This window comes from Culex pipiens, unplaced genomic scaffold (genome assembly GCF_016801865.2).
Source record: "Culex pipiens pallens isolate TS unplaced genomic scaffold, TS_CPP_V2 Cpp_Un0003, whole genome shotgun sequence".
NCBI lineage: Eukaryota > Metazoa > Arthropoda > Insecta > Diptera > Culicidae > Culex > Culex pipiens.
In genome coordinates this window covers 1,114,768-1,134,357 of record NW_026292820.1, presented here as the reverse complement: position 1 = coordinate 1,134,357, position 19,590 = coordinate 1,114,768, and the positions used below count along the sequence as shown (strand labels likewise).

Genomic DNA, 19,590 nt, shown 5'->3' with positions numbered 1-19,590 from the left:
GTCTCCCAGCTCTGTTAGTGCAATTAATCTCGACAATTCGGTCTTTGATTGCTTGCACTGCCTCAAAAATGATTCTTTCAGAGTTCGAGCACTTTTGTTCAGAATTCACGAGATTGTTTTCTACCATAACTTTCTCTAATCTTTGCTTCAATATGCGAGAAAGCAGTTTGTAATCGAAATTCAATAAAGAAATTGGTCGGTATGATTTGATCGAGCTTTCGTTTGTCTTTTTCTTACAAAGTACAATTACTCCTTCAACAAGTTCCTCAGAAATGTTTCCTTGGAGCATTTCATTCAAAATTAGATTGAGTTGCGGATGAATGATCTCAAAGGTTTTCAAGTAAAATTCCTTTGGAATCCCATCACACCCTGGCGACTTTCTCGAGGCACTAGATTTTACAGCAAAAAAGATTTCTGATGTTGTTATTTCATCCATCAAACGATCATTTGAATCTGACCCTGCTGGAATCGTCCGATTGCTCGGAAAGTTAACATTTGGTTCTACAGGTTGTTTTGAGTACAAGGATTTAATTATTATTAAATTATTAAATTATTAAATTATTAAATTATTAAATTATTAAATTATTAAATTATTAAATTATTAAATTATTAAATTATTAAATTATTAAATTATTAAATTATTAAATTATTAAATTATTAAATTATTAAATTATTAAATTATTAAATTATTAAATTATTAAATTATTAAATTATTAAATTATTAAATTATTAAATTATTAAATTATTAAATTATTAAATTATTAAATTATTAAATTATTAAATTATTAAATTATTAAATTATTAAATTATTAAATTATTAAATTATTAAATTATTAAATTATTAAATTATTAAATTATTAAATTATTAAATTATTAAATTATTAAATTATTAAATTATTAAATTATTAAATTATTAAATTATTAAATTATTAAATTATTAAATTATTAAATTATTAAATTATTAAATTATTAAATTATTAAATTATTAAATTATTAAATTATTAAATTATTAAATTATTAAATTATTAAATTATTAAATTATTAAATTATTAAATTATTAAATTATTAAATTATTAAATTATTAAATTATTAAATTATTAAATTATTAAATTATTAAATTATTAAATTATTAAATTATTAAATTATTAAATTATTAAATTATTAAATTATTAAATTATTAAATTATTAAATTATTAAATTATTAAATTATTAAATTATTAAATTATTAAATTATTAAATTATTAAATTATTAAATTATTAAATTATTAAATTATTAAATTATTAAATTATTAAATTATTAAATTATTAAATTATTAAATTATTAAATTATTAAATTATTAAATTATTAAATTATTAAATTATTAAATTATTAAATTATTAAATTATTAAATTATTAAATTATTAAATTATTAAATTATTAAATTATTAAATTATTAAATTATTAAATTATTAAATTATTAAATTATTAAATTATTAAATTATTAAATTATTAAATTATTAAATTATTAAATTATTAAATTATTAAATTATTAAATTATTAAATTATTAAATTATTAAATTATTAAATTATTAAATTATTAAATTATTAAATTATTAAATTATTAAATTATTAAATTATTAAATTATTAAATTATTAAATTATTAAATTATTAAATTATTAAATTATTAAATTATTAAATTATTAAATTATTAAATTATTAAATTATTAAATTATTAAATTATTAAATTATTAAATTATTAAATTATTAAATTATTAAATTATTAAATTATTAAATTATTAAATTATTAAATTATTAAATTATTAAATTATTAAATTATTAAATTATTAAATTATTAAATTATTAAATTATTAAATTATTAAATTATTAAATTATTAAATTATTAAATTATTAAATTATTAAATTATTAAATTATTAAATTATTAAATTATTAAATTATTAAATTATTAAATTATTAAATTATTAAATTATTAAATTATTAAATTATTAAATTATTAAATTATTAAATTATTAAATTATTAAATTATTAAATTATTAAATTATTAAATTATTAAATTATTAAATTATTAAATTATTAAATTATTAAATTATTAAATTATTAAATTATTAAATTATTAAATTATTAAATTATTAAATTATTAAATTATTAAATTATTAAATTATTAAATTATTAAATTATTAAATTATTAAATTATTAAATTATTAAATTATTAAATTATTAAATTATTAAATTATTAAATTATTAAATTATTAAATTATTAAATTATTAAATTATTAAATTATTAAATTATTAAATTATTAAATTATTAAATTATTAAATTATTAAATTATTAAATTATTAAATTATTAAATTATTAAATTATTAAATTATTAAATTATTAAATTATTAAATTATTAAATTATTAAATTATTAAATTATTAAATTATTAAATTATTAAATTATTAAATTATTAAATTATTAAATTATTAAATTATTAAATTATTAAATTATTAAATTATTAAATTATTAAATTATTAAATTATTAAATTATTAAATTATTAAATTATTAAATTATTAAATTATTAAATTATTAAATTATTAAATTATTAAATTATTAAATTATTAAATTATTAAATTATTAAATTATTAAATTATTAAATTATTAAATTATTAAATTATTAAATTATTAAATTATTAAATTATTAAATTATTAAATTATTAAATTATTAAATTATTAAATTATTAAATTATTAAATTATTAAATTATTAAATTATTAAATTATTAAATTATTAAATTATTAAATTATTAAATTATTAAATTATTAAATTATTAAATTATTAAATTATTAAATTATTAAATTATTAAATTATTAAATTATTAAATTATTAAATTATTAAATTATTAAATTATTAAATTATTAAATTATTAAATTATTAAATTATTAAATTATTAAATTATTAAATTATTAAATTATTAAATTATTAAATTATTAAATTATTAAATTATTAAATTATTAAATTATTAAATTATTAAATTATTAAATTATTAAATTATTAAATTATTAAATTATTAAATTATTAAATTATTAAATTATTAAATTATTAAATTATTAAATTATTAAATTATTAAATTATTAAATTATTAAATTATTAAATTATTAAATTATTAAATTATTAAATTATTAAATTATTAAATTATTAAATTATTAAATTATTAAATTATTAAATTATTAAATTATTAAATTATTAAATTATTAAATTATTAAATTATTAAATTATTAAATTATTAAATTATTAAATTATTAAATTATTAAATTATTAAATTATTAAATTATTAAATTATTAAATTATTAAATTATTAAATTATTAAATTATTAAATTATTAAATTATTAAATTATTAAATTATTAAATTATTAAATTATTAAATTATTAAATTATTAAATTATTAAATTATTAAATTATTAAATTATTAAATTATTAAATTATTAAATTATTAAATTATTAAATTATTAAATTATTAAATTATTAAATTATTAAATTATTAAATTATTAAATTATTAAATTATTAAATTATTAAATTATTAAATTATTAAATTATTAAATTATTAAATTATTAAATTATTAAATTATTAAATTATTAAATTATTAAATTATTAAATTATTAAATTATTAAATTATTAAATTATTAAATTATTAAATTATTAAATTATTAAATTATTAAATTATTAAATTATTAAATTATTAAATTATTAAATTATTAAATTATTGAATCGAAAATTTGACAAAACACAAAATTATTATCTACAGTTCTTAAATTTTATTAATTCTTATGTTTTGAAATTCTTAATTTCTAAAATTCTTAACTTCTAGAAATTTTAAATAATTTGAATATTTTCGACAGGTAGCAAATAGGAGAAATTCTCGTATGTTTAGCAAAATAAGCACTCGCTTCTGACTCCATCCAATTTACTTATTTTAACTATTCAAACAACTAATTTTTCAAAACTTTTGATAGAAAATTGCTTGCTCACTTCTTATTGGCCGATTTATCATTTGATTTCAGTTGAAAACGCTTTTTATGAGCTGTAATTGAATGTCAAAGTGCTGATATGGCAACATTAAAGGCACGCTGGAATTAGATGCTGTTCCCCTAGTTACAGTATTTTTTTATTATTTAATTCATTTCAGATCTGTATCAAACAGTCTCCAAACAGGACAATGAAACCCAGTCAAATCAATCCGAATTCTGAGACGGAATCTAATTAGAATCGCATACAAATTCCGTTTCAAACGCAACAACCGGTTCGAACACGGAACCGGTTGTTGCGTTTGAAACGGAATTTGTATACGATTCTAATTAGATTCCGTTTCAGAATTCGGATAGATTTGAATGGGAAGTGTTGGTGGTGTTTGATTTTTAGAGAATGTCAAAATCGCCATTATCAATACTAAGACCTGGAAAAAAAGAACAAACTTGCGGCCGAGTACAACCTCTGAGTGAAAGCGATGGAGGTGAACGAACTACTCACGGGGCAGCACACGAATTCTACCGGATTGGCCATCATCAAGCGAAATTTGGAAAATTGTGACTGCAGTGATAGTGAATATTTGGAAAACAAAGTGCCAGGCCAGTGAAAACTAATAGATATCAATAAAAATCAGCAAAACAACAAATAAAATGAATTTTATTTCGAAAATAGCCTAAAAATTCCGAAATGACAGCACACGACAATAGCACGACATCCTAAATAACGCGCGACGTCGGTCGAATGTCGTACGACATCGACAATGTCGAACAATTTCGATGATCGATCGCACGACAAATACGACATTTTGGTGCAAAAACGTATGACATTCGTGCGAATGTCGCACGACATTGTCGTGCGACGTCGTACGATTGCACGTACGACAAACGACGGACGTCGGACGGACTTTTCATTCAGGGGAGTTAATGTGGGATATCACAGAGTCGACATCGATTTTATCATCGATCGACAAAATTGGCCAAACCCCCTCCTGAAAATCTGTCAACATAAACAGCTGAGTTTTTGCTGTCGTGGTTGTCGTCGCGTTGTGATGGTGTGTTGCTTGGTGCGCTTTCTCTTTTCTTCCCATCAATAAAAATCTCGCGCAACGACGCCACGGCCTGCTGCGCTTAAAGCAGAAACGTCAAAACAATGTTTGGCTCATTCCGTCGCGAGTCGCGCTTTTTGTCCGTTTTATCCGCGATTTGTCTCCAAATTTGTGCGTTTGTTTGGTTTGTTTATTTAAGACAAAAAAAATACGCGCGGCGATGTATTCCCGGTTGAATCTTGGGCCGTCGCTGCTAATCCAGTTCAGCTCATCGGAGACAACGCCCAACTCGCAGCTCTAAATCTTTGGCCGCGGCTAAACGGCTGGCAGTGTTATGACGGTCGAAAAGAGTGGGACAACCAGGCAAGTATCGTGTCGTCGATCGTTGGGCGGACACTTTCCGGCCGTGGTCGGGCGCGGTTTACACAAGAAGTGTTGAAGCAGCCGCTGGAGTCCAACAGATCGGTTCCGACGTCGATGGATGATTCGGCGAGTACGATTTCTTCGGAGCCGGCCGTGTCGATGCTGGATGCCGGGCATGACCGGTTTATGTTGCAGCTGACTTGAGCGGATGAGCCGAGCGTGAGCGACGAAAGCAAAACTCAGCTGACGGAACAGATGTCGCAGATTACCATTGCCGATTGCCATTATGGAGCGGGATCCGGATTATGAAAGTTTTGATGCAGATAGGGCGAAATAACTTTGACCCGTCCGCGCCGAAGCTCATCCCGCAGCACCGGAGCCGTTGACGAGTACGAAGAACTTTAACTGCCTCGAGATCACCCACGATTTGAACGTTCCAGAAGGACTTCCTGGCGCCGCTCAACAATGTTCAAGCAGCAGAAGAGGAGAACATAAAGGAATGAAGAAGCCGGCGGGATCAAGTCACGAGATTCGGACTAGGAATAATTCAACGATTTGACATTTTGAAGGTAAATTTATTTTTCAAATAATAATTACAGCGCTTTCAGGCCAACTTATCTAATCCACCTTCCGTTTGCGGTGGCGGCTGCGTCCTCCTCCGCCAAAATTGTAAGCTTTTCCGTGAACCTGCTGATGACCGGCAGCTTTACCAGCATTTCGTCCGGGCTGGTAAAGAGTGCCGGCAATCCGTACATCAGATGATCTACATTGGCCTCTCGGTGGATGAACTAGCGCGAAATTCGAGGGTTTCGATTCGCGGTTTTCTTCGCGAGTGGTCGTATCACTTTGGGTAATGGAATTTTGGGCCGTCATGGAGCTTGCATGAAATTAGGATGGCGGATCCTCAGGCCATTTTTGAAGCACTTTCGGGCCGAAAATGAACGACGTGTGCACGGGAAGTTTTTCACTATTCGACAGTTTTGCTCCACAATGTTTATGTTATTTCGGTAACTAAACATTATGGCCGGAAGACTGGCCGGAACATAACAGTTTTTTAGACTGATTGTACGGAATCATTGATGTCTTGTCATGTGACCCGTGGTGATTTCTACTGTTGGCTTGGCCAGCGACAAATGTCTCAAGTGTGACAAGCGGAAACTCGACGATACGTTCTGATTGTTGACGGTGATGGCACCACCGCCTTGGGACAAATTTGGCATTTGGTTGTTCCGCTTCCGGGAAGTGCCGCTCTCGTAAAGGAGTCATGAAACGTCGCTAATGTTTTGTTTTTATTTGTTGAATTCATTTCAGAGCGATCATGTAAACGTCGCCGGGTGTCCGAAGAATCGGTGGAACGGCTGGAGTCGTTGATCTTGAGGATGGGAGAAAATAGCACTACCTCTTTCGAGGCTAACTTGGAGTTTTTCGTTTCGGTGCTGGAGTCGGATTTGGGCAATTTTAGGAACAAGATTTTGCGGATTTTGTCTGATAAAGTTACCGGAAAAGTGTACGATCTACTCGAAGATGGGGTGGGGTCATACAGTGAAGGCCTTCAAAGAGAATCTGAAACAATGCAAGTGAGACGCGGTCCAGTACGCGCTTCAATTTTTTGCCGTCTTGTTCAATTGTCACGTCATCTCGACGAACTTCTTGCTCTACCCATTAGCCTAGGTTGGCCGGGAGTTGTACGAGAATAAGGAATCGGCGCTGGAGAATTTGTTGGGTCGGATATAGGTGCGCACCAAGAAGCATCATAATTCGCCTCATTCGCAGGATGAATATCTGTGGGCACAGGTTCGTAAGCTGCGCCAGGACATTTGGGCCGAAAAGCACATCCCTATTTAAAACCTGGCGTTTGACCCCGTCCTGTGCGATGCTCTGCAGCACAACTTGCTGGTGATTCACCCGCCACCGCATCATCCGTAGGTCGTCAACCGGATGATCGAATACACCGATTGCCCGGCGGGACCGATCCTCCCCGGGGCTCACTCCATCGAGCGTTTCCTGGCGAAGGTGTGTCTGACGGTAATGATAACGTCGGTTTGGTGGATGTCGGCAACTTGTTGCTGAAGTACCATGGTAGTTTGTCATCACTTGACTTACTTGGCCCTGGATTTTACCCCCATTTCGAGCTGCAAAAGAAAGCCAATCCGGAGTTTACCAATTTTAATAGACAGAATCTATATCAACCAAAAAAAGAAAACAAACTGAGGAGCACAAGAACAAAAAGGCTCGAAATTCATAAATAACTTGAAACATCTCATGTTTCTGATGTTTGTTACTTTTGAATAGTTAATTATAATAATAATAAATTAAACACATAATTGCGAGAGCAAGTATCGAGCGTAGCAAGAGAAAAAAATGAGAGAGCGCGCAAGCGAGAGTATTAATAATCTGCCTTGCGCGCTCTCTCGTTTCCCTTCTCTCGCTACGCTCGTTACCTGCTCTCGTTGCAGGCAAGCGCAGGCAGAAACAGTCTGAAGTGGAACGTTTGAGCGGCTGGTTGTTGTTTACGTTTTGTGCGCAGGTATAATTTTCAAACAAATCATTTGATTTACCAGATATTTAATTTACATTTTTGTTAATGATCATTTCAGCGCCGTGGAGAACTTGAAAAAAACTTAACAGCTGGTGCTAGAGGATTCGATCGGCAATCAAAAGAGATCTTGGCGGCAGCCGACCGACAAAACAAAATCGAAATGCAAAAGTTGTTCCGCCGAGGATGCGACCAAGCGAACGCACGATTGGCATCAATCGAGAAAATCATCTGAATCATCAGATAAGTACCTAAATGATATTTGAATATTACATTCTACTAGATACTTTGTGATTTTTTTTCTCTTATTTTTCAGGTTTGGACGATTTTGACAGTATGACCAACTAATCAGAATCAACATTCAACTAGAGCCGGAAGCCGGAAAAGTTCAAATATTTTTGTTGTGAATCATCCGTCAAAAAGTGAACAAAACTGAAAAATATGTAGGTAAAAATGTAAGAAAAACTATAAAATACAATTTCAAAACTATTTCTCAAATAGTGGAACTGGGAGAAAATTATAGCATTAACCTTAAATAACCATGTGAAAACTATTTCTAAAAAAGTAGCGCTCGGTAAAAACAGCAAGAAAAACCCTAAAAAACCATTTACGAACCATTTGTAAAACAGTAGCAGCAAGGTTAAAAATTGTAAGAAAAACCTTAAAATACAATTTAAAAACCATTTCTGAAACAGTAAAAACCGGAGGAAAAACGTCGCTTTTACGCGAAAATTAACTTTATTTTTACCATTATACCCCGTTCGCACGGGCGAGTTATAGCCGGTTTTAACGAAATGGTTATAAGTTATAACCAAGTTAAAACCAAACCGTTCGCACGGGCTCGAAAGGTTTTAACGGTTTTAACTATGTTGACAGATCACAGCAAGCTGTGATTATTTAGTGTTGTCATAAATTTTCATTTTTTTACGGTGGTACGGATTGATCTCGAGAATCGTGGCCACTCTTGCGGTAAGAGCCAGGTTTTTTGTTGTTTTTATTCGGTTCCGGATTTGAGCAGAATTTTAGGTATCTTGAAATCAAATTTTAAAAATTTCGAAGTATTCTGAATATGTACTTTTACAGAACTTGTTTCCGTTTGGGTTGAAGCTGGTCCGCTGACTCCAGATTCGAACTTTGTCACTCAGGGAATCGCTTTGCGTTGAAGCAGGGCGATCTGGGAAAACTGTGTTGTGTTCTCCACGAACCAATTGAAGCCCCCTAGACCGTCCAAAATTTCGCGATTCGTTCAGGTTTACTGCAAATCCGGAAGGTGGCCCGTGTACTGCTAACGGCAAAGGACAAGACAAGCAAGACTTCCTGCTCTGCCCTGCTGCAGAGTGTTGGACGTGTCCTACATTACGTGCTTGGTCTCAAGATCGACAGCTTTCTGGAAGGTCGCCTGAAGATCCGTATGTTTAAGCTGGAATTGGTCAAGTTTTACCATTACGCCCGCTACAAGCTCGGGGTTGGCCGACCGGGTCGGTCATGAGAAAGACCATAAAAGGACGTCTCTGAAGCCAATTAAACATCTCCTCACCCTACACCCCCCCCCCCTCCCGTCCCACTATTCCCCCTCCCTCCCGTTTGTGTTTCAATTATTGACGAAAAAAGGTTTTTGTTAAACTACAGACTGCGCGTCTTGGATGCTGACTCACGTGCATCGAGACATCTCCGACACATCTGATACGGACATTTCTTTTCAAATTTCTCCATTTTTCCTGTCCCAACGAGGCACCCGGCGAGCGCTTGTGTTCTCTCTATCGCTTTGTTGTGTTTGGTCTTGAGAGGCAAAACGCACATCTGAATGACAAGTACTAGCTATTACGCGTCCACATTGCAACCTATTGGGTGAGATAATTTTGAATAACTTGCCCGCCTTCCCGTCGTACCCTGTAGATCGGGCCTGGGACCTGGTTTGCTTTTTACCTTTTTTTTTAAATAATTATTGGCCACGATCAAGTGCTTCGCGTTTCCCTCATTTATCGCCATCCGCGATCACGCGAGCCTTTTGGAGCTCATTGCAAGACCGTGAAGAGATCGATCACATTAGTTCTCGAAGCGTTTAGAAGACGCCTGGGTATCGGCATCGATTCGCGTGTGGAATAGCGAGGTGTACGCTACACCTGTGCCGTGCCAGCCGAAATGCTTCCGTTCGACGCCGTGTTGCACGCCTACCGACCGCTGTAGAGCGAAAACTGTACATTGTCGCCTGCACAGACAGCGATCCATTTACTGACTGGGGACCACCAGCGCACGCGACCACGTGTGTATCATGCCCAGAGACGTCGTGATCAACGCTGGGCTGCTAAACATTGCGATCCTGCCGGACCGACCTGCGCATGTGCTAAAGTTCCTGAGAATCCTGTCAGCGACTGGTATGCTAGTGGGTCATCCGTAGGGGCCAACCCTGAGCAAGTGGGGTCGATCTGCCCCAACACCGTAGGAGTTGCACACATGGGAACAATCATCCGTCGGCAGCCATCGAGCCAGCTGAAAACGTCTTCCTCTTGCCGCAATCCTACAGCAGCACACCCCCCATCGCCTGAAGGGCGGAGTTCAAGTTGCTCACCAGTGGAAACCAGACTGCCACCGAGATCATCTGTTCCAGCCTGCGGAAGGACGACTGACAATCACCGAGCAGAAATTAGGGTCTAATAGCCAAACACGCATGATCTCCCCCACCCCACAGCGTTGAGGTAGGTGGCCCAGAAGAGGGTAGAGTACAAGAGCAGCAGTTGACCGAAGCCGGTCGAGAGAAGAGCAACCCGTGGTCACAGATCGAGAGAAGAAGTGTCCCGCCCCGTCCGACCGAGTCCCGGAGGCTAGACGCGTGTAGCCATTGTTCCAGGAACGCGATATTGTACACGAAAGCTTCCAGGACACCCATAAGATTTTTGATTGTTGCGATGAAGGACGTGCATGCCGTTTGCAGGTTCTCCGGGAAGGTGCCCTCGATTCTGGTGATCCCCATCACGTCAATTAGCATCCGGGTTTGGATGGAAGGGGATCTTTTCGCGCGTCAATGTGACCTAAAAGACAGAAGGGCGAATGGGAAGTTCTAACAAGACTTCAAATCGCACTTACCTCCGGAATCGCCAGGTTCAACCGAAAACCCCTAGCACAAACCAATGCTCCAGCGTTCGAGGCAATCTTCTGTTGAGGGAATTTCAGCCAGAGTAGTTTCGCCAACACAAACAAAATCACCTCCCGGGGATTCTTCTGTATAGTTTCCCGCGGTGATACATCCGTTCCGTGGAGTTGGGGCTGGCCGGTTCGTTGAACGTTTTCAGCAAAGTTAACGTCGCGAAAAATGTTGTTTTGTTCCTGTCAATGTTGTACGTTTTCAAATGTTTCCAAAGGCTACTATGAGTTTTCAAGTAGTCGAGTTCCCTTTTCGAGCAGTTATAACTTGGTTATAGCTCTTAAAACCAGTTTTAATCTGACATCTCGTTGTATGGGCAAAACCAGAGTTATAGCCGGTTTTAAGAGTTATAACCACTTTTGGTCTTATAACCGGTTATAACTCGCCCGTGCGAACGGGGTATTACACAAATGGTAATTTGACGAAACGTTGCTCGGGGATTTTTAAGGTTACCGTTGCTAAACCATTTAACAAAAAGTTTTTTAAGGTTCTCGTTTATGCGGGACAGCTACCGTCAACCACACACAAAAAAATATTACTGTAATGGCAAAAGTAACTTATTGTTGAAATAAAAAGTGGTCAAAATTTGCTCAATTAAAAGTTTTTTTTTTTTGAATATGAAAACTTTTACTACTACAGTTTTTGAAAATCTCATTGCTAACTGACTTAAAAGTTTTTACTTTTAATTCGACTACATACATAATTTCTGTCATTTCGTCGTCTCGTGTAACCGTGTACGCTTAAGTACAAGATGTAAACAAACATTTTGGTAGTGCCGGTGGTGAGTGAGTTGTCCACGAAGCGAATCAAATTCGGACGCGTCCACAGCCAGGAGTCGAACGCGGACACCTTTGTGAGCTAAAACAGCAGCAGCGGAAGGTGGGTGGTGCCGGTGCGGGACGAGGTCGGTAGGAAAGTTGGTTTTCGAAAAAGGACAAGGCCAGCTTCCTGCAGGACCTGCAGCTGTTTCACGACCGGAGTTGATGAGAAGGAAGCTTGGGTGTTTGGTGGCGTTTGTGATTAATTTTGTTTGTTTTTGTAGGACGCAGTTTATGCGGTCGGAGGTCGGGATGTGGATTTGCACCGGTTGTATTCGGTGGTGGTGGCCAGGTGGACGAAATTGAAGTTGAAGCAGATTTACATCCGCTTTTCGAACAAGTACGATAAAGTAAATTTTAACGGTGAGGAGAAGGATCCGACGGAAGAGGGAAACAACGAGAAGCGCCATAATCGGAGGTGGTCAGCGCGGATGTTGCACTCGGTGCCGGCGGTTTACGACCATCAGCAGCATTATGTGCCGGAAGTGATGGCGGGACAGAGTGGGATGTCCTGAGGGTCCGCAGTCCATTTCTCGTAGCGGGACATGTTTGACGATTACTACCTAAACATCCAGAAGAACAGTTTGCACCAGTTCTGGATGGACCGTCTGTACGAAAGACGCAAGTTCAGTGTCTCACCAATTTAATTTACTTTCAAACTCTTTCAGCAACTACCGCCCACAAACGCAGCTTGACGGCGAGTTGGAACATCTGTGTCATTCTCGAAGGAGGACGAAGTGATCGGGATCTATCCGTTCAGGCGCTTTACTTCCCAGCCGGAAAACTTCGACTTCCCTTCCCGAATCAACAAACAATGGCCAACTCCTCCAAGCCTGTCCTGATGATGGCCGGCAACGAGACCACCCTGTTCTCTACAACGCTGTCGCGCTCCAAAATGAAGGCCGCGATGTTGCTGCCCAACGAAACGTCCATCCGTAACCTGCTCAGCATAGGGCCTTCGGACGTGACCGGTGGCGTACCGTAAGAATCGGTTCAGCTTGGACGCGGAAGTTAGCCTACCATAAGCAGATGCGTTGAATACAAAAAAAAACGGAAGCAACTGTTCTAATATTAAAATATTGAAATAAAATCCATCACATTTTTCGAAAATCATCACTGTAATGTAACTTTTACCGATACAACGATTTTGTTCCAGAAATGCATGGTAGTATCCGTTGCCGGAGCATCATCCACTGGTGACTAGCAGTGGAAATCCCGGACTAGGTTCTCAGCTCCCTCCTCCAGAGAATTTTCCGCAGGTGTCTCGGCGTGGTTTCCAGTCTCCACACATGGGACCAGTTCCTGAAGCGTAAGTGCGTGGCCACACCGAAGCCGTTCCTGCCCTCGCCGCCCGCATCTAAACCAAGGTCAGATCTGATAATTTTTAAGAACGATTTTGAGCTCAATAACTGTCCCTAGCGTAGAAGTGACGTCACGATTTTGTTAAGCTGAAAATATAGGGTTTAAGTTTAAACGCAGCTAATTGGCTTGTCAATTGAGTTAGTTAGTCTGCAGGGGTTAAATTGGGGAGCGTCTTTACTTGGGTGTGGGGATTTACTACTTAATACATCAGATCGCACCACCAATTGCCGTCGAGTTCATTCTTTTTCAACCATAAAGCGTAATTTACCTAAATTTGTACTTGATTCGTCACTTGGGACCTGCTAGTTGAGATTCGGTATTTGAGTTCGAAAACAACCCGCCCTGAACTGGAGCCTCTTGTCGGGCCAGTTAATCAGCTTCAGCAGTCTTCCTTTTAGGGAGTGGCGCGACGCCTAGAGCGTCAAAGCTGCTGTTCGCCGAAGGAACAAAGAAAGCCGTTACAAGCTGAAGACAAAGCCGAAGACAAAGAACCGAAATCTGAGTCGGAATCCCAGCCAGAGGAACAACCCACGACGCCGTCATCAGTTCCTCAGAAGCCTGCTGCCGAGCCGGAAAAAGTTTGTAGATTCCACACCGGAGGCAGCCGCCCCAGCGCCAACTCCGGCCTAACCGCAGGCCGACGAAGCGAAGTTGAACCAGTTGTGGAGGCGTCCACGGCCGTCGAAGTTTCCGAGACTCCCTGTGCCAAGAAGGAGGACTATCAGTGCTGGAGTGGAGGAGGAGGAGAAAAAGGAGGACTCCCCGAAAGAAGTTCCAGCAGCTGAACCAGAGAAGGCCTCCACCACGGAAGAGGATGAGCAAATGGAGGTACACTCCGTGGCCGTCGCGCCGTCTCAGAGCAAATCCGACGGAGATGTTACGGAAGGCATGAACACAAGCAGCGAGGAACTGATCAAAACTCTTGCCAAGGAGGGAAATGCAGCTGAGAAGTTGGAAAATGTCGTCGATAGCGCGAGTGAAACGAACAACACAACCACGACGGTGTCGGCCCTGGTAAACAATGTGGACGCCGAGGAAGTGCCGCCGGCGCCGGCCGCCGATGAGTCCAAGGTGCTGGACGACAGCATCGAATGTTCACTGCCCACGTCCAGTTCGGACAAAATTGCCGACCGGTTAAAGCAGCGGTTGGTTTTGATCTCGAACGGAAGCAGCACACCGAACGCGGTCGTCAGCTCGAGCAACGTGTACAACTCGACCCCGATCCAAAAGCAGTTCGAAATCAACTCGGAGAGCCCAAGAAGGATGCTCCCGAAACGAGCAAGGAATCGGCTGCCTCGTCGGTGAAAGAAGAAAGCAGTCTTTGGAATCGTCGGAGGTCAATTCGTGTACAGGTTTGTTGCACCGGGTGGGGGATTAGCTTGCAGGGAAGTGTTATTTAATGAATATTATTCTCTTACTGTTTCCTCGGCGCTGTACATCGCAGAGGAGACCATTCTGTACGCCAGCAACGCCCGCAAATTCAACGGAATCTCCTCCACGGAAGGATCCGAGCTAGACGATAAATCCTGCCGTGCAGACGCCAGCATATATGACGACCACTGCAGCCTCGACCACAATGACAACCACCGCCGCCAACGAAATTGACCCCACCCAGACACTGACTTCCGAGGATGCGCTGTACGAGGTCAGCGTATGGTTCGACGGAGCGGAGTTGCAGTTCTTGTCGGTGGAGAAGGTGATCGAGGACAAGCTGGCAGCTCCCGGTTTGGCCGGGTCCACCCATGATCTGACCGGAATTGACTCGTCAAAGCAGTTTTCCAACGGTAGCGTGTGAAGTCTTGGCCCGTTCCAGCTGCCTTCGGCGAGACCGGCCGCCGAATTACACTCGAGCGCAACGGACAGTTCGGGGACAATCTCCAGCCAGTCGAAGGCACCACTATCCAAGGTTAAGCACACCGTCCGGGGGCCAAGGCGCTGGCATCGTTGATGATCGAGGAATTCACCAAGATCAAGCGGGCGCTCAGCAAGAATGATAAGCTATCGAACGCGGAACTGGACCAAAGCAGTTCCAACGCGAAGACACCCAAAACAGCCACCAAAAAGAGTGGTCGAGGACAGAAGCGCACCCGCACCGAGTCCGAAGCCGAAGAAGACTCCAAGTCGAAGCAATCCTCCTCGAAGAGCGCCAAGAAGCAGAAACCGGACACACCCGTATCTGCCGAGCCGGAACCGCCAGTGAACCAGGACGAACCAGGACGATCGTCGGCCACGCCGTACACGCGCTCATCTACGAGGCCGGTTTCGTCGACGATGTCAAGCGGAACGAAACCACCAACGAAGTGTCGTACGTGGTCCGCATCGGCGAGTTCACCGTCGAGGTGACCGCCTCCGACCTGTATCTGAACGAGGAGCAGCAAGGCCGCCGAAGGGGGCGCGAACGATCCGATGCAGTCGCCGTCGGCCAACGGCAAGCGGGGCAGCGCGACAAACACGCCGATCCTGCAGACGCGGGAAGAAGCGTCCGCCGCGGGTGGTGGCGAAAAGGGTTCCCGGTTGATGTGGAGCAAACGCAGCAACAAAATCCAGGTTCGGGATATCACGTCGATCTCGACTAGTGCCTCAACATCGTCCAATTAAAACCACCGGAGCGCCGAACTACACACCGGCTTCAGGAAAAAACTTTTCTCAAAGTCCAGCAGCGAATGCTCCGATCTCCAACGCAGCCCACATTCTTCCGACCACGGCGACCGGATATGCCGTAGGTCCAAGCTCCTCCACCACACACAATTTTATTTTTTATCTGTTTATTTTTCTCTACCATTTCCAGCTCGTTCTCCCGGCAGTGGTTTGTGTGCTTTCCAGCCAGCCCGTGTTTCGGCAACTCGTCCGCGTTCCGGAAAGTCACCCTCCCAGCACTGGTGTGCGCGTCCCAGCAGTGGCCCGCGTTCCGAAGAGTCGTCCCCCCGGTAGTGGTTGGTGCGCGTCCCAGCAGCAGCCCGCGTTTCCGCAACTCGACCGTGTTCCGGAGGGCCGTCTTCACGGCAGTAGACTTACTTATTTTTCAATGTAAAGTACGGTATGCTGATCGGAAGGAACGCGGTCAAGAAATGTTGCGTGTTCTTTTCGTGACCCCCCCAAGAAAAGTTGACAGTTCGGTATGAGCGCGATTGACGGTGTGCGCGCTTGAGGTTCTTTCGAGGAAAAAATAAAAAGATTAAAAATATTCAAAACTTTAAATTAAATAGATTAAAAATGTTTATTCTAAAACTTTTAATAACAATTATAAACAAAATAAGCAAATTTAGAAATTCTTAAATTCTAAAACAAGAAAAACTGAAATTAAAAAAATATGTAATTATGAAATAAGGAAATTAAAAAACTATGTAATTATGAAATAAGGAAATTAAAAAATTAGGAAATTAGAAAACAAGGGAATTAGGAAATTTGGAAATTATGATATTAGCAAATTAGTAAAATAAAGAAAATAAGAAAATTATGAAATTATGAAACAAGGAAATTAAGAAATTAAAAAATTAATATGTAAGGAAGTTAGGAAGTTAGGAAATTAGGAAATGAGGAAATTAGGAAACTAGGAAATTAGGAGTTTAGGAAGTTAGGAAGTTAAAAAATTATGAAATTAATATGTTAAGAAATTAGGAAGCTAGGAAATTAGGAAATTATGAAATAATGGAAATAGGAAATTCAGAAATTAGAAAATCGTGAAATTAGGAAAATAATATGTTAGGAAATTAGGAAGTTAGGAAATAAGGAAATTAGGAAGTAAGGAAGTTAGGAAATTTGGAAATTAGGAAGTTAGGAATAAGAATATAAGGAAGTGTGGAAGTTAGGAAGTTAGGAAATTGGGAAATTAGGATATCAGGAAACTATGAAATTAGGAAATTAAGAAGTTAGGGAGTTAGTAAATTAAGAAGTTAGGAAATTAGGAAATCAGGAAATTAGGAAGTTAGGAAATTAGGAAACTAGGAAATTAGGAGTTTAGGAAGTTAGGAAGTTAAGAAATCAGGAATTTTGGAAGTATGGAAATTAGGAAATAAGGAAATTCGGAAACTAGGAAATTAGGAAGTTAGGAAATTTTGAAGTTATAAAATACGGCTGGTACAAATGTTTAATTTTTTTTCTGGAATTATTAAATTTTTAAATTCTTAAGTTCTTAAATTCTTAAATTCTTAAATTCTTAAATTCTTAAATTCTTAAATTCTTAAATTCTTAAATTCTTAAATTCTTAAATTCTTAAATTCTTAAATTCTTAAATTCTTAAATTCTTAAATTCTTAAATTCTTAAATTCTTAAATTCTTAAATTCTTAAATTCTTAAATTCTTAAATTCCTAAATTCCTAAATTCCTAAATTCCTAAATTCCTAAATTCCTAAATTCCTAAATTCCTAAATCCCTAAATTCCTAAATTCCTAAATTCCTAAATTCCTAAATTCCTAAATTCCTAAATTCCTAAATTCCTAAATTCCTAAATTCCTAAATTCCTAAATTCCTAAATTCCTAAATTCCTAAATTCCTGAATTCCTAAATTCCTAAATTCCTAAATTCTTAAATTTTAAATTTTTTAATTCTTAATTTTTAAATTTTTTTATTCCTAAATTTTTAAATTTTTTGAATTTCTTATTTTTTTTTAATTTCTTTATTCTTAAATTTTCATTCTACATTTTTTAATTTTGGAAGAAATAGAGTTATTGATTGTTATAATTTCGAGGTTTTCGTAAATTTGTATTCACGAATTTCTATATTTCCGATTTTTAAAACTTTTGGAATTTTGACTTGTACATACGTTTCGAATTTTAACATTTTTGATCTATGGAATTCATAAAAACGTTAGAAATTAAAATTATTATTCAATTCTGCATATTTTTAATTTTGATTTTCCAAATTTCAGATTTTTGTTGAAATTTTCTTTATTATTATTATAAATTTAAAATGTTATTTTAAATTTCTGAAATGTTTGTTTTTTTTCACATTTTTGAATTTGTTGTTTGGTTGGATTTCAAAATTTTAGATTATTATTGTATTTTCAGTAAGAACATATATATTTGTATGATTATTGTCAAGTTTAATTTCACTCTGATTTACTTCATTTTGGTCCCGCGAGTGTGGATAATCGGACAGTGCAGGGGACTCATAATCCAGAGGTAGCTGGTTGGTACTAGCAATAAATTGTTGGTGACACGATGGCCGACATCTATAAAGACAACTTCTTTTGACAAAGAACTTTGTCCTAAGGGCACTGTCTACGGGTGTCAATCCAAAATTTCGCGAAGCGAAAGTGTAACGATTTGTGTAATCGTTTAAACGCTTATATCTTCCACCCAATTCAAGCAATCTGCATGATTTATCCACCAAACGAAAGGGGAAGTCTTAAATTGCAAGTAGACTACCTCACAAAGTTGATAAAACTTTGTTAAAGTACTCAAAAGTTAAGATGAAAAATAAAAATTCAGACCGGGAAAATCCCGGTCGCTGATTGGTTGAGCGCAACCTTTCCCGAACACATTAATCAGATTCAAGTATCTAGCACTTAGCAAATTTTGCTCTCTGCCACTGCTTCGAAAGCGTCGAGCCGTCACAGCCAAGCGAGGTTATAAAAGAGCGCCGTGCCGCCGGTTGAAGCTCAAACGAGTCCGAAGCTTTGCACGAGGAGGATCGAGAAGCAGCAGCAGCACAGCAGAGCCGCCGAGAGGAAGGAGAGAATTGAAAAATTGGAAAGAGAGGCAGAGCAGGCGCGGGAGGGAAAATTGCCGGCAACTTGGAGTGTCATCATCGCATGGTTTTATCATCGTCATAGGACGTTAAAATGGCCCTTTTCAGGGCCAATTCACACGAAAGAGTATTCTTTAAAAATCTGGTTGGGTACGGTAGTGAGTGTTTGTGTGTGCGGAAGGGAAATCGAGTGGCTTGAAAGAGCACCAAATTATCAACGCATACACACAAACGCGGGCTGGGGAGCTTCATTTGTGTGCGCCTGGTTTCTGCCGTGCAACTACCCTTCACGAGTTTGCTCATCCGATCGATCTTGGGGAAAACCGATTTTCGATATTAGTGTGGTTCCGCGAACACAATTTTAGTGTGGTTTACTACACATACACACACGAGCAAATCCACAGTCGATGGCGCTTTCTTGCTACAAATACACTTGCAACGCACTGTTTGGTGCTCTAGGTGGTGTGTAGTATGTGTAAAGAGAATGAATAAAAAGATCGGAACCCAATTTTTTGCGAAGCGAAATCGTTACGTGGCGATTTCCCCTCTTCGCAGACTTCCCCTCCTTTTCCTTCACGCTGATTGGTTGAACAAACCTTTCCCGATCATCCTCTCCGAGAGACGTGAG

The 19,590-nt window shown here is 37.0% G+C and overlaps 1 protein-coding gene and 1 pseudogene across 1 annotated transcript in view; both read left to right on the top strand.

Moving 5' to 3' along the window:
- LOC120431759 (uncharacterized) overlaps nt 1-13,023 on the top strand; it is a 17,221-nt gene extending 4,198 nt beyond the window's left edge. The window contains exons 2-4 of the mRNA XM_052711351.1: nt 7,343-7,441; nt 12,137-12,330; nt 12,468-13,023. Of these exons, the coding sequence (XP_052567311.1) occupies nt 7,343-7,441; nt 12,137-12,330; nt 12,468-12,897 (723 nt within the window). The 3' untranslated portion in view covers nt 12,898-13,023. The remainder of the gene's footprint in view (nt 1-7,342; nt 7,442-12,136; nt 12,331-12,467) is intronic.
- A 178-nt stretch (nt 13,024-13,201) lies between these two features.
- LOC120431761 (uncharacterized) lies at nt 13,202-17,563 on the top strand (annotated as a pseudogene).
- Nucleotides 17,564-19,590: the final 2,027 nt, after the last annotated feature.